Raw genomic sequence first — 15,039 nt, forward strand, 5'->3', positions numbered from 1 at the left:
TCCTTCACAAGCAAGAAGAAAGACCATTGCATCCGTAACAAGTGTCTCATCATTTCGGCTCAGTCTTTTCGGGAACGAAGCAGTTCCATGCGTTCAGCAGTTGCCATAGTGCGTTGTAAAAGACCCAGTTCCCGACGCTTTTATACCCACCCCTATTTTGGGGGCGGACTCTTTATTCCAATTCGCTCGTTCTTTTCAAGATGTGAATAAAGGTGCACAATGCACCTTTATTCGCATCTTTTTTGTTCGACGAAAAGATGAGAAGACAGCTGTGCACCATTAGTGCATTAACACTTTTAAATTTGACCAAATCGAAGTCTCCATTTTTTTCTTTCACAGAACCCTTTCTATTTTGAGCTTGATTTGGATCATATCGGCGGTACACTCGCAATTATAACGGGATTGAAAATTTGTTGTTTTTGATAAAAAATGCAAATGTTTTTACTCTAAAAAAATTGTTTAAAAAATAGTTATAATTAATAATTATATAATTTAATTAAAAAAAATTATAAAATATAAATTTTTGAATAATTAAAAAATGTTTGAAAAAAAAAATTTGTTATTTCTTTACAAAATAAGGTTATTATTACAAATATTTATTATTAAAATTAAAAATTACAATTAACTTATTATTTTAATTCTATTTAATTATTTATGTTATGTCATTTTAGAACTTAAAAGATATAAACATATTATAACTTTGGATGGATGTTCCAAAAGCATACATAGAATTAACACCAAACATATATTACAACTCCTTTGACCATTGTTCCTACTTTATAACACCACAGAACAATTTTACACAAAATCGCTTTAATGCTATAGACTCAACTACGACACCAAACCACCACATTTACATCATCTCATCAACACCTATGCCTTTGCTTAGGTATTCTTTGCCACAACTTCCACTCACACTAACTCAATTTTTCAAAGAAAATCTTCCAACAGAAAATATAATGCTCAACATCACAAGACAATTAATCGACTCAATCAACATTTTACACCTCAACAAAGTGTATCACGGCAATTTGACACCCGACACGGTTTACATTTCAAAAAGCACTTTTCAACTTGGGTTGGTGCTTTTCCATTTTCCTGTTGTCACAATACAACACGACGAAATCCTTACTTCAAGGCAGTATGATGTTACAGACAATCCTGATTCATTTTACTTCCAAAAGGACATTACCGCGATTCCTATGATACTCCTTGCTCCTTTTGGATATTCAAAAAATTCACCAACGGCCTTTACTTCCTCAAGAAAATTGGCACGAAAGTGTTCGGAGATGTTGGATAATGTCATTGACATCTTCTTTACATCACCAACACCACTTTTAACATCAAAACAGTTGCTCCAACAATTTCCAGACTCGTTGTATGTCTCAATTAAAACATCGCCCCACCTCTTTTTTCCAACGTATTTACAAGCAAAATACAACACTAAAAACGAGTGTGACGTTTTGTTCTACTCGACTAATATCTTCCCACATCTGTTTGTACCAACACTTCCTGACAGTGTTTTGTCAACGCGATTTGTCACCCCCAATTTTGAACACACCACACTCACTGTGTACAAAACGTCGTTACCAAAATTCTCAATCATCGGAGCGAACTTCTTTGTGAAACTCCCGAAGAACCAATTTCGCGCTTGTGCACTCGCGCAATTGCTCTTCCTTTTTTTGAACCCATCAAACACTTTTAAACACATCACTTTCAGTTCTATTGATCTTGCACTCTTTTTGGGAGAACCCACAGAGACCGCGTTAAACAAGAAGGAGCTCCAAATACCACTAAATCCACTCAAAGGTTTTGAAAAGGAATTACCCGGTGGTATGGAGTCATTCCGAAAAAGGCGACAGTTTCTTTGTGGTCGTCTGCATGTTGTTGTAGCTCCACAAAACCAAACAACCTACAGTGTCAAATTTTTGTTACAAGTCTGCGCGAAATTACGAGCGTTAGGTATTGTAGTGGAATGCAAAACTAATTTGGTTTCATTGGGTGAAACGGTGCTCTCGACAAAGAAAATAGTATTTGTGTCTTCCACATCAACGCGTGTCTGTGGTGTTGTTATCGAAGAAAATGCAACGGAGTCTGCAATCAAAAATGTCATCCAAAAAAAGTTTGGCTGCGAGAAGATATTTTCAAGTCACTTAAAACATGAGAAACAGTGTTACTCGGAGTTCTCCAATTTTAAAGAACTCTGTGGGGTGTTGAAAGGAGACGAGAAACTTTGGAAAACTAATGCGGAGATTGTTTGGGCAAAGAGTGTGTTCGAGTGCACACGAGATCTATTTTCCCAAAAGACTCGACTGCAGAGGATTGGCGAGAACATCAAGGGTGGGCTCTGTAGCGTTTTTCCTTCTCAGAAGTAAAGAGTGTTAAAATAGTTTATTTTATAGTTATTTAATTATTTGTTATAATAAAAGTAGAGGACAATAGAATACAATTATTGTTTAGATGCTGGAGACGGTATAACCGTACCATCCTTCTTGATGAACAAATAGGGATTCTCGGAAAAGGACAAGTCTGTGTCTTGGGTATCCTGTGGTACGAGGGATGGGCGCTGTGATGTTGTATCATAAGGAATTGCAGATATTGATAAGTCTCTTCTTGTGGGGGAATCTGTTCGTGGTGACAGACTTTGTTTCTGTGGTATAATGGAGACAGAAGCTCTGTTAGATTCACTCATCAATTGTTCGTTTAACTGTTTTTCCAAGATTCGAAAACTTCGTTCAAAAAACATTTTATATAACATTTTTACATTTCAAAGAGTTTTCTCTGTGATTGTTTAATTAATATTTAATCTATACTTTAAAACTATAATATTTAATAATTTATAGTTAAGTTTATTATTATATTTTAAACTAGATTGTATATTAGTAATACCAATTAAAAGTAGTTAATTAATACTAAAACCAAGTAAAAAAGGCATCTAACTTATGTGATAACAGAAGGTCTTTCTCTGCCAGTGAACCTTGTGATTTGACTCAATGAATAAGCCAACGTAACCATCTCTTTGAGAACAACATTTGGATCTTCCTTGAAATTTTTGGAATACTTGTCGAAGTAAACTCTAACAGTGGCTCCGACAGAACCGGTTCCAGAAAGTCTAAAAATGATTCTCGAGCCATCTTCAAAGACAAATCTGATACCCTGTTTCTTTGTTACACTTCCATCAACACTGTCACGATATTCAAAGTCGTCACAGAACTTCAATGGAACTCCACTCAAATCAGCTTTCGCCGTCTTTGCGTTGTCTCGCATTGCTTGCATCATGTCTTCAGCCTTTTGTTTATCAACTTCATCAAAGTCGTATCGTTGATAATAGTTTCTTCCATATTTGGCCCAATGTGCTTCCAAGACGTCTTTGATTCCAACCAACTTGCCGGCTTTCTCCGACTCACCGGCCAACACTGAGACCCAACAGAGTGCGGCCCAGATACCATCTTTCTCTCTAATACCACAGCATCCAGTTCCAAAGGATTCTTCCCCACACAATGAAATCTTTCCACTGTCCATTAAGTTACCAAAGAATTTCCATCCTGTTGGAGTTTCAGTAATACTACAAACGCGGTCAACAGCAGCGGATGTTGGCATTGAACGAGCGACTCCTTTGAACCCATTTTTAACAAAGAATGGGATATATTCGTATTTAGTGGATAATATGGCAAGAGAGTCTGACGGACTAACGAAAGCCCCACGACCGACAATCAAGTTTCTGTCTCCATCACCATCAAAAGCGAATCCAACGTCATACTTGGAGTCATCTTTCATCACTTCACCAACTAATTCAGCAGCGTATGTCAAGTTGGGGTCCGGGTGCTTTCCACCAAAGTCTGGGAGACTGACAGGGTTTTTCAAAGAGTCTTCCCCGAGTCCTAACAACTCACAAAACACCTTTTTGTTGTAAGGTCCAGTTACTGCATTAAATGAGTCAACCAACAGTTTCAAGTTGTATTTTGCGATGAACTCTTTCAGTTTTGCAAAGTCGAAGCACTCGTGGAGGTAAGCCAAGTAGTCCACGAATGGGTCAATAACATGAATAGTTGAAATAAGACCGTTGCACTCAACCTGAATGTCTCCAATAGTGTCGACCTTCAATGGTGTTTCAAACTCAGCAATCACTAACTCCTTGATCTCTCGAGCCGCCTCTTCGATTTTGGAAGTGACTTCAATTGGTGCAGGGCCACCATTCGACATGTTCAATTTCAGTCCAAAGTCGCCGTGAGCTTGTCCAGCTGGATTATGTGAAGCTGTCATAATGAAACCGGCTTGGATGTGATTTCTAATAATGGTCGCCGACTCGGCTGGGGTCGACATCATACCATTTTGTGAGACGACGATGTCTGTGAAGCCATGAGCAATAGCGACTCGAACAATGATGTCGAGTGCTTTCAAGTTCAAAAATCTCCCATCACCTCCGATGATGATTTTGCCAGGTTTTTGGAGATTTGATGCTCCTTTGAACATGGCGCATACAAAGTTTTCCAAGTAGCTTGGGGTGCTCTCAATCTCACTCACACGTTTTCGCAGACCGGATGTACCCATCGTCTGCCCCGCGATGGGTGTGGTTGGTATCTTCTTAATGACAGCTTTCATATGACTTTTTCTCAAACTGGATCTTCTTAAATACGATGATCAGGTGGTGCGATGTGGCATATCCCGAAATTTTGTTTTTTTCATGATTATCATTCTTTTTGTTCATCATTTCGGGAGGTTCGTATATGATTTTTTTTGTATTTATTTCTTGTTTTTTTGCCGTTCGACCATAGAAAACAAGACTGACTTCAACAAAAACAACCAACTTAACAATTAACAAAGTAACTAAAAGGCAAACTAAAAAATATCCCTCAAACTTTTTGCGACAATTTTGTCTATAAAGTGGTAATATGTGGCAACAAAAACACAATCATATCATTATTACATGACTAATTTGTTCATTCGGTTAAAACGTGTGACATTAACTTACCATTTTTTGTTAGGTATTTGATGTAAAGTTTTGAATCCCAAATAGTGACAAATCACCTGACTGTTATTCATCTTTTTTAAGTCATTATGGACTTAACTCACAGACCTGAGGCAAATTCGATTAAATTAATATCTATCAGTAATAGTAAAATTATAACAATTTATAGCTTTTTGTAGATTCATTGTACAGGCAGTGAAGTGAAGGTATAATTTTCAATTGAATATTAAATAAAAGTATTTTGAGAATAATACAACAATTTTACGTTATATTTTTACTGTTTTTTAAGGTTTAAATTTTTAGTCAATAAAACTAAAAAAAATAATTTGAAAAAATTTAGACCCATTTTTAGATTCTTTTTAAATTCGACTTTGTTGAAAAAAGTTGAAAAATAAAATTGAACAAACTTAAAAAATATTGAAGTTGAAAGAAGAAAAAGGCAAACACCAAGCATTAACTCTTGTTAAAAAAGAAAACAAAGATTAAATATTTTTGGTGTCATATTATACGTTTGTTATTGTTATAATGTTATTATTTAGCCACTTATTACATAAATATTCGAACATTAAATTTTATTACATCATCTTTAAGATCTTTAATTAATGGTAAGTTGTGAGTGTGGTTATTGGCTATTGGGCGATATACTAAAAACAAACACACTTATCATCTGTTTAAGTTGTGATGAAGCAGGATATATGGAGTTTGCTTTGTTGCCAAGTAAGTTAAGTGATGGTTTTGTATTGGTTTATTCGCTTCTTGATTTATGTGTGGTTGTTGTTTTTCTTTAGTTTTTAAATGATTAAAATGACTATAAAATATCATTTCCAAACAAACAAAATGGTAACAAGATAATCAAAATGTCAATATTTATTATAATAATAAAGACAAATTCGGCTTGTTAAATAAGTGTTTTATTGAAAATGAAATTTCGGCCAATCAAAATAAAATATTTCGAGATAAGAAAACCCTTTTATTTAGTATTCAATTGAAATTTTATACCTTCACTTCACTGCCTGTATAGTTTAAATCAATAGATAAATAATTATATTATATAAGTAAATCCAACCAATGAAAAAAATATCAAATTCTTATTCCTGTACGAGTCCCCACTGTTTCTTAAGCTCTTCGAGCTCGACTGGCCTTTTTTCATTCGCGACATCGTTGTTCTTGGCTTCTGCAAATCGTGGTGATGCGGTTACTACACATGAATACACATCTTCTGCGACAGAAAAAGTTGTCTTTTTATACAAAAGTTGAATAATGGACAATAAAGAATGATTCTTTCTCAATATGTTTAGAACTATTCATTTATAGTATAATTGTTATAAATAAACCATATAAAACACAAACCAGAGAAGGAGAATCTGTCGAAAGATTTGTTGAATCTTCCTTTCATTGAGAATGTGCAGCACCTTGGTCTGTTTTCGGGTTTTTTTCTCTCGGGGACACCATGTGGAAGTCTATCTACAAATGATCTGCTTCTGCTTGCTGCTGTTCTGAAACTGTCTGTTTCATGAGACGCCTCGTTCAAGTCGAGTGGTTGTAAGAAGTCTTCCACTGATATTCCTCTTTTTGACTTATCCTTTGTTGGCATGACGGGCATTTTGATTTCTTTTTTTGGTTCTGTTGTCTCGGGTTTGACTTCCTTTGGTTCGTCGACCAATCTGAATTTGATTGGCTTATCATCAGAGTCGTCGACGAAGTCGTGGTACATTGAGAATGCATACAGTTTCTTTGCAAGTGCGTTGATAGTCTCTCCAAGCACTGGGAGTGAAAAAGAAACGCCGTTCTGGAACTTCGGCAACCAAAACGGATGTGGCACTGAGTTGTAAGATAAGAAGGACAGTTCGTTATCCAACAACACCAAAACAGCACCGTCGTTGTCATACACATCACAGTAATTTGGTGCAGTGAAAAGTGTCATAACAAGTGGATGTGTAATGTCGTCTCTATTAAAGTAGTGTAAGTTACAGCCTTCCTTTTGCACTTCATGTGCTCGGATGATCGACGTCAATTCATTTTTCTTCAAGAATTCGTCGACACCAGCAAACCCGTAACAATAGCTGCACCCTCGAATCTTGTTCTCTGTGAATGATATCCGCTGCCATTCTTCTTTCTGCTTTTCGTTGAGTCGAGCGTACACACTTTCATCAACTGGATCAGACCACAACAAATCACAGAAGAGACCAGCGGCTGGGGGTTCTCTGAATCTATTGAATTTGTTAATATCTTGGAGGCTATTCAAATTTGGGGAAATGCCTCCGTGCACACAGAAGAACTTCCCGAGTTCAGAATGGAGCAACGCGCAGATTGGTAAGCAGTCGAAAGTCTTCATCACCTCGTTATAAATTTGGTCACCATATTTGAAGCAGCACTCTTGTCTAAAGTTGAAAAAGGTAGTCAAAAGTCTGCACTCATGGTTCCCTCTGAGGAGATGGATTCTGTCTGGGTAAGTCACTTTCATTGAGAAAAGGAGGAGGATGTTCTCACACCCAAAGTATCCTCGATCAACATAGTCGCCCAAGAAGAGCATGTGAGTGTCGCTTGGCTGCGGATAGTCGAGAAGGATATTTGCTAAGTCGTAGAATTGTCCATGAAGATCGCCGAAGATGACACAAGGAGAGTCTATGTCGAGCAAGTTCGGCTCGTTAGAGATGATTTTCGCGCACCTCTTCAAGATATCCGACACTGCGGATTTGTCGAGGCGACCCTCTTGTTTGAAGTGTTCCATGATTTTGTCGATATCATACCCGTCGTTGAGGACAATGTCTTCTATTTTCAAATCGGCTGGTGGTGGCGCCATCTAAGAATGTGTGGTTACTTTTTCGAGTTGCTTGGTTTTAGGTTACTTTTTAGTTTGTTGTAATTAACTCGATATTCCAACAATTTTTGATTGAAGTTATTATATCTTTCTATTAATGTATTGATTTGGTATTTAAATTATTTAATTCATTGAAATATAGTTATTTATAATTAACTGTATTAGAATTAACAAGTAAAAACCAAAGTTAAAACCCAAAATTTTGAGGTATACTTGTTCTACAAAATTTTTCTATTATTTGATTGAATTAAACATATATATTGGCAAAAAAATAGGAAATAAAGTTTTTATTTATTATTCTTTTGTGGATTATAAATTACACTGTTTAACAAAAAACTGTGTAGAAGAGTGATTGTTTCAATTTATTTTACCAAAACTACTGTTTTGCAATATATTAAAAGATCATTTCGAATAAGGAATAAATTTCTATTGTCAATTAATTAAATCAACTATTATTTAAAAAAAATAATTATTAAAAAAAATAAAACAACTTTATTGGACAAAATAATAATGTTACAACTTGATTATTTTAAATTAATTATAATAATAACTAATTTTATTTAAAGTTAAATAAACAATAACTTTCATTTTTTTACAAGTTTAATTTTTATTAATAATTTTATTTTTTTGTTAAAAACATTTTAATCAAAAAAGTTTTTTTAAAATATTGTAAATCCAATCAAAAAAATCTTATTGAAATGATATGGCATATTAAACTAGCAATGACTAAGATAAAAATAGATTTAATAACAGCATTTCCAAATACAATACACTTTCAAGCAGAAAGTTTATTATATTCATCGAGTAATGGTAAGTCGTTGTAATTAGCAGTAGATATCCCTTTCTCTTTCAGATATGAGAATATTCCCTTATACACATCAACTATTTTCTCAGTTTCTTCTTTCCGAGACTTCTGGTCTTTAAATCTAAAGTTCAAAATCGCATGAATTCCATCTTCTTCTAATATACCAAAAGCAGCCAAAGTATTTCCGATAGACAAAGAAGTTGCTTTGTCTTGGACAAACAGTTGTGTGAGTTCTTTCTTGAAAATAGAAAATCCTGGATACGTTTCGATAGCATCCTTTGGGCAGTCTTTTTGTGCATATTCAGCCCAGTACTTGTAGTATCGAATCGCAAATTCGGACCGTGCCTCGAAGTGCAAAAGCCAATATTGCTCGACGCAATAAATTGACTCACCAAAGCTTTTCGAACGGGAGTTCTTCGACGAGACAAAGTTGCCAAAACTTTCCCACTTTCTGAATGAAGGAAACTCCATCTTCACTTCTTCACGAAGAATTTCAACGGATTTTCTTGGACTTGTTGAGCCAAAAGTGTCTACCTTTTCTAATATCAGTTCATACATCCCGGGTATTCTCATGGTGAATTCAACAAGGATCTTCGCGACGATATCTGTGTATTCGCTGTTAAGTCCTTCAACGGAGCGGTAGAAAGAAAGAGTCTTTGTGTGTTCGACTTTAGGAATAGCTCCGATTGGTGGCGAGTATCTCTTCTTGTTTTGTTCGACAATATTTCGAATAGAGGAAGATCCGTTCAAGGCAAAGAGTAAGAAGAGAGTGGTCTTACAAGTGTTGTTAAAATAGATCTCAAGTATCTTTTCAGTAGTTGGGTCCATCTCGTCGGGGGCTGGAAAGTCTGCAAGAGCGATTGGTTGTATTTGCTTGATGTTGATGATCCTATGAATGAGTTTAAAGACGTCCAAAGTGTAAGTGTGGTGAGGTAATCTCAATATGAACTCGTTGGAGTTGGCCCAAAGTGATAACAAATCCAGTGTTATTTCAGGAGTAAGTTGAGCAGTTTGAATAAAGTCGGATTCGAACATTTGATCAACTTTAGAGAGTGATTCTTTCAACGCATCTTCTGGGTTGGTGAGCTTAAAAAAGCTCTTAGATTTTGTGGCCTTAATGCCATTCATTGCTTTGACAAGGCGCTTGACTTCCTTTTGGAATGTTTTGAGGGACTTCATTTGAATAAATGAGTTACGCAGTGTTTAAATAATGACATAGAAAATTGGAAAACACTATTTTTTTTCGAAACATTTTAGGAACAAAAAAAATTCCTAATAAAAATTTTAAAAAACGACGGTCAAAAAATTTTTGTTTTGGAAAAGTTGTGATAAGTCCCAGTTGATTCTATTTATTGTCTTCTTATATCAATTCGAAATTCGTTTGATTGTCGGGTTCAATTTCCTATCAGTAAAATAATGGTCACATGTCGATCATAATGCTTAAAACTTCATTTCTATTTTGGTTAATGTTAATCTGTATTTGGAAATATTAAAAATACAATTTCAAACAAAATTCAAAAGTCGTAAGTTGAACTTCTGTTGAAACTTGATTATTTAGTAAAACAGAAATAAATTTACAAGAAAGCCACGACCCCCAAAAAAATTTAAGATGCTTTTCAACCTTTTTGAGTTAAATTGTATATTTTTGTGTTTCTAATATATATTTTAAACATTTTTGTTTAATTATTTGAATTTATTGGTTCTTAACCCGAAAAATTTGAAGACCAAGTATAAAAAACAAGGTAAAGAATATCAAAGCAGGTTGTGCCTATAGAAGCCCAAAAACTCACAACAAATATGGATTTGACTACCCCGTATTTTTGAAACTTTCCAATTGAAAGTTCAATAATAATTCAAAACTTTCGGAACCTTTTTATTATTAGAATAATAAGTTTAGAAAGTCACGGTGTGAATAATGCTGAAATAAATTATTTTACTCTCAGATAAAAGTAATTTCTTTTATTTATAAAGTCAACATAACTATCTAATCGGGAATAAAAAAAAAATGACAATAGCGGCGCTTTGCCTACCATTTTTGTTGTATTTTTTTTCTTATTCCAGATCAAAAAGACAATAAATAGAATAATATTTGTAAATTGTAAAAAGACAAACATTAACTGGTGGTAATTTATCACTTTTTTAATTCAAAATTTAAAACTGAATAATATATAGTTGTGTTATTTATATTGAAATGCCTTGTTAATTCAAAAAAGTTAATAAAATTCCGCCATTGGATAATTATAAATTTTTTGAACAAACCTTTTTAATATTCTTTTTGTACTTCTTTTTTTTAAGGTGAAGAGGAAAAATAACAGCTTATTTAAAAGAAAGAAGTACAAAAAGAATATTTATCCCATTTTTTTTCTTGCCATGAATTGTGTTTTGCTCAAATAATCTTGTGAATTATAACCATTTATCTTGGGTTTTTTTAATTTTGTTTATTGGAAAAAGTAAGTTTGCCAAAACGCAGCAGGCAGAATTATTTATTACAAGATAACACAACACACAGACCAAATAACAACTTTAAACTTCAAATAAAAAATGGATTTTTCCCCAAAAATACTCAAATAATGTTTGTGTATCAATTAAAATAATTTATTGACTTTTTCTAAAGAAAAAAAGAAAAAGTAATGCAAAAATTGATATAATGTCCAATTTTTGAAATCAATAACAGGTTTCAATATACATTTTCGGGTTGTTGCGGAAAAAACACTGGAAATGCGGTGTTTTTTTCCAATTAAAAACAACCACTTTACCTATTATGCCACACTACTATATATCCCATAAAAAAGAAACAACGCGATGATAATTAAATAAAAAACGGGGATATCAGGTTAAATCTATCATTTCGGAGCCAAAAAACAGTACGATGCATTCATGTTTTTGAAACACCACAATTTCTATCCAAAATGTAATAATCCCGTTTTTTATTATATGAGATGCAATAATTACCCCATAGATTTTTTGTCCTATTATGAGTAAAAAATACTAATTAAAATAATTGTTCAAAAACATTTTTTGAAATGAATATCTAAAATGTTGTTATTTTTTTAAGCATTGTTAATTTGTCTATATAAAAACAAACTTAATATATACTATTTATTTAATTAAGAATATTATTTCTGATACTGTTAATTTTATGATTCTACATTTATAGTCACTAAAAAAACAAAAAAAATATGTTTTATAAAAACAATTTATTTGAATATAAACCAAACCATATAATTTAACTATTACTTAATTAATTCAATTTACTATTTCAAAAAAGTAGAAAGTTATAGTATTTTATAACATTTTAAACTATATATTGTTAATACTAAATCTTATTATTTTTGAACTAACATAGTTAAGTAATAACTTTTCTACACAAATAAGTTGAACATATCTTATAGTTCCACTCCTATTAAAATTAAAAACAAATTATGGCTCAATTAAAATTTGGCAATTCTCGCTCATTTTGAATATTTCCCCCGTGTTGACTGCTTTCAGTTGAATCGGGCCAAATGGGAAGAGTCCCGACTTGTTGGATAAGAATTCTACAGAAATCGATGATGTGCATGGGTTAGAGAATACACCAATATCGATCGTTGGGTGGAGACAATATACGGGCGACTGTATACTATCAACACTAGTTATCGACATTGTCAAATGTTTTTCTGTTGTACACTGATATATCAATTCAAATATAACACAGAAAACTCGGTGGCATCTTATTTTCTCGGGAACTAGATATGAGTGCTTATTACTTTGAATACTTTGAATAAGAACAAACATGAAATTCGCATAGTGATTGACTGATACTTCGGCATTTCCGACCTGAGCTCTCTGGATACATACAGTTCCCCCATCATTCCAGACATCGCATAAGTCAACGTGAGTCCAACTGAGATTCCAATGCCTTGGAAACTTGATATTGAATTTCTTCTCTTCGATTGAGGAACCAAGTCTTGATCGCTCAATTTGGTACACAACATTGAAGACCTCTTCCCCGCCTTATCTCCTCTGTCTTCTGGGATATCTGCAAATGGAGAAGTCTCTCCAGAGAATCTGTATTTGTTTTCAGGTTTAGTCGAGAATTTCCCAAAGATCTTTGAACTTCTTTTGATATCCATTGAGTTGCGCTCACTGTTAATCATCGGCGAAGGTGACTTATTGAAACTGACTTGTTTTGGTGGGGGTAAAGGCTTTGATGGAGGTTTTGCCTTCTTTGAGTCCGTTGCCAAATCTGTTGAGAAGAAGACGGGGATTCTGACGGGGATTACAAAGGTGTACATATCCTTTCCTTTCAATTCGCAAGGCAATTGGAGAAACGGTTTGTCTAAAGCGTATTGGCACGTCAACATGAGGTTTGATATTTTTATATCGTATTGGCACGTATTCTCAAGTGTAATGATGATAAACGACCCGGCTGAATTGCTCTTTGTCTTTGAAGTGATTTTGATTGGGTCGATCACGGTGATACCAACGGCAAATTGAATCAACGCGCCTTTTGGTTGTGACAAAGGGAGTAACGTGTCTCTGTAATTTTGATCTATTGGTGAGTTAATAACACACTTCAACACTAATTAGAGGAGAACACAAACACTTCTCTTCAACGTTAGAAAGATGAATGGTCGACCTCAAATAGAGTTCAACATCTAAGTCACTTTCACATACCCCAATGTTTTGAAATATTAAATAACAAAAAGAGAAGTCATCTAACACAAAGAACACGGGGTCGACAAATGGGGACCGCGTCGTTTGAGGCAATGACGCCAAAAAGTCCATCCAATTTTGTGAGAGTAACAAGTGTCTGTCATTTGTTAACACACTCTTGGTGTTCTCAAGAGAGCACTTTCTAGCTTTTTCTTCAGAAAGTGAGTTTGAGTGTTCGATATTATAGTCTTTGACTATTTCAAGTACTGGTGTGTTCGAACTGAATATTTCCATTTCTTTAATCTCTGTTAACGTTTTAACGTATACCAATACTACCACGTCCTCCCCTTGCACACATATTCTCCTCGATGGGGAGTCGGGTCGCGGGTCCAACAAATATTTGAACATGTCCTGCGGTGACGATGGTATAAAGATTTGTTGTGACACAATTTGCTTCCTGATTTGCTCTTCAGACATCACCTCTTTCGACTTTCTTTCTAAGTTTCTAATAAAAAGATAATAGTAAAATTTAGTAATAATAAAACTAAAGTGAAATAGTTTTATTTTTAGAGGTAACTTACTAATTAAGAAACTAAAAAAGAGATAAATGAAGAGTTACTCGGTGGCTGGGTTCAATTGGGGCAAATTAGAAGTCACACCAAATTCAGTCGATATGCTCCACGACGACCAATTAATCTTCCAGACAGACCCAAAGAAATTCACAAAAAGCTCATTGTCAAATAAGACCGAAGTCTCTGTTGAGTTTGACGACGCGGGGGATGGCGACGTCCTCACAGAAATCCGATTCTTCGCACCACAGACAGAACAACAAAACGAGAAAGACAACGCAACTGAATTGTACGACAAAGTCGCGGAAGTGACACCTTCAAACGCTTCTGGGAAGGAGGTCTGTTTGTTCGAAAACGTCGCGTTCTTATCGCCAAAAGGACATTACGACGTCAAAATATATGAAGATTCAGTTCGAGTACAAAACAACACTTTCGACTTCAAAATCAAATACACCGACATTCAGTTATATTACAAAATGCGTAAGGACAACGAGACGTCTTTCTTCGTGTTAAGTCTTTCCAACCCATTTAAGAAGGGAAAGAGTGTCTATGAATGCCTTATAATGGAATTGTCCACCACTGAAGAAATAGTTTGTTTTATAGTAAATTAATTATTTTAATATGGTAAATAAAAATGTGATGATAACCAACAGACTGCTGAGTTGAATTTGACAAAGGACTTTGAGAAGAAGACTGGTCTTGAGGCGTCTATGACAGACAACGAGCTGGACTTGTTTATTGAATTATTCAAAAGTCTGCACCCAACGACCATCACACCATCTGGGATGAAGTTTAAGACGGGTGACAGCCATTATATCAAATGCAATATGTCGACGAACGAAGGGTTTTTGTACCCGATGACCGACTGCTTTATTTTCTTATACAAACGAATTAAAATAGCACCGTTCAAGGAGATCAACAGCGTCGATATCTTACGAATGAATGCTGCGAATGACAATAAAACATTTGACTTGTTACTCGACCTTAAAGGGAGGAAAGGAACGTTGCAATTCAATGGAATGAGCCGAGAGGTGTACGACGACTTAGTTGAGTTTTTGAAGCAAAGTGGATTAAAACTGGAAGAGACCGCAAAAGGAGCAACAAAGGAGAATGCGAACGTCGAGGACAGTGGAGACAACGATGAGGAATACCACGCAGAAGAGGGAGAGTCGGGAGACGATGACTTGATGTCGGAGGAAAGCGGTGATGACGAGTAATTGAATGATAATTAGAACAACAC

At 34.7% G+C, this 15,039-nt stretch overlaps 6 protein-coding genes across 6 annotated transcripts; 2 read left to right on the top strand and 4 right to left on the bottom strand.

Annotated features, from left to right (window-relative positions):
- Positions 1-704: 704 nt before the first annotated feature.
- On the top strand, positions 705-2,375 carry EIN_078950 (hypothetical protein; the record flags this gene model as incomplete). The annotated part of the gene is made up of 1 exon (XM_004184291.1): positions 705-2,375. One exon carries the CDS (start codon positions 705-707, stop codon positions 2,373-2,375), a length of 1,671 nt encoding a protein of 556 aa, XP_004184339.1.
- A 565-nt stretch (positions 2,376-2,940) lies between these two features.
- EIN_078960 (phosphoglucomutase, putative) lies at positions 2,941-4,602 on the bottom strand (the record flags this gene model as incomplete). Its single annotated transcript, XM_004184292.1, has 1 exon — positions 2,941-4,602. One exon carries the CDS (start codon positions 4,600-4,602, stop codon positions 2,941-2,943), a length of 1,662 nt encoding a protein of 553 aa, XP_004184340.1.
- A 1,455-nt stretch (positions 4,603-6,057) lies between these two features.
- EIN_078970 (serine/threonine protein phosphatase 2B catalytic subunit gamma isoform, putative) lies at positions 6,058-7,772 on the bottom strand (the record flags this gene model as incomplete). Its single annotated transcript, XM_004184293.1, has 2 exons — positions 6,058-6,167; positions 6,320-7,772. The coding sequence occupies 2 exons, from the start codon at positions 7,770-7,772 to the stop codon at positions 6,058-6,060; spliced, it is 1,563 nt and encodes a 520-aa protein (XP_004184341.1).
- Positions 7,773-8,565: 793 nt separating this feature from the next.
- EIN_078980 (hypothetical protein) lies at positions 8,566-9,774 on the bottom strand (the record flags this gene model as incomplete). The annotated part of the gene is made up of 1 exon (XM_004184294.1): positions 8,566-9,774. The coding sequence occupies one exon, from the start codon at positions 9,772-9,774 to the stop codon at positions 8,566-8,568; it is 1,209 nt and encodes a 402-aa protein (XP_004184342.1).
- A 2,241-nt stretch (positions 9,775-12,015) lies between these two features.
- On the bottom strand, positions 12,016-13,707 carry EIN_078990 (hypothetical protein; the record flags this gene model as incomplete). Its single annotated transcript, XM_004184295.1, has 3 exons — positions 12,016-12,320; positions 12,368-13,126; positions 13,179-13,707. 3 exons carry the CDS (start codon positions 13,705-13,707, stop codon positions 12,016-12,018), a joined length of 1,593 nt encoding a protein of 530 aa, XP_004184343.1.
- Positions 13,708-13,837: 130 nt separating this feature from the next.
- On the top strand, positions 13,838-15,016 carry EIN_079000 (FACT complex subunit SSRP1-A, putative; the record flags this gene model as incomplete). Its single annotated transcript, XM_004184296.1, has 2 exons — positions 13,838-14,389; positions 14,453-15,016. 2 exons carry the CDS (start codon positions 13,838-13,840, stop codon positions 15,014-15,016), a joined length of 1,116 nt encoding a protein of 371 aa, XP_004184344.1.
- Positions 15,017-15,039: the final 23 nt, after the last annotated feature.

Source organism: Entamoeba invadens, assembly GCF_000330505.1.
Source record: "Entamoeba invadens IP1 unplaced genomic scaffold scaff_1105074725643, whole genome shotgun sequence".
Lineage (NCBI taxonomy): Eukaryota > Evosea > Mastigamoebida > Endamoebidae > Entamoeba > Entamoeba invadens.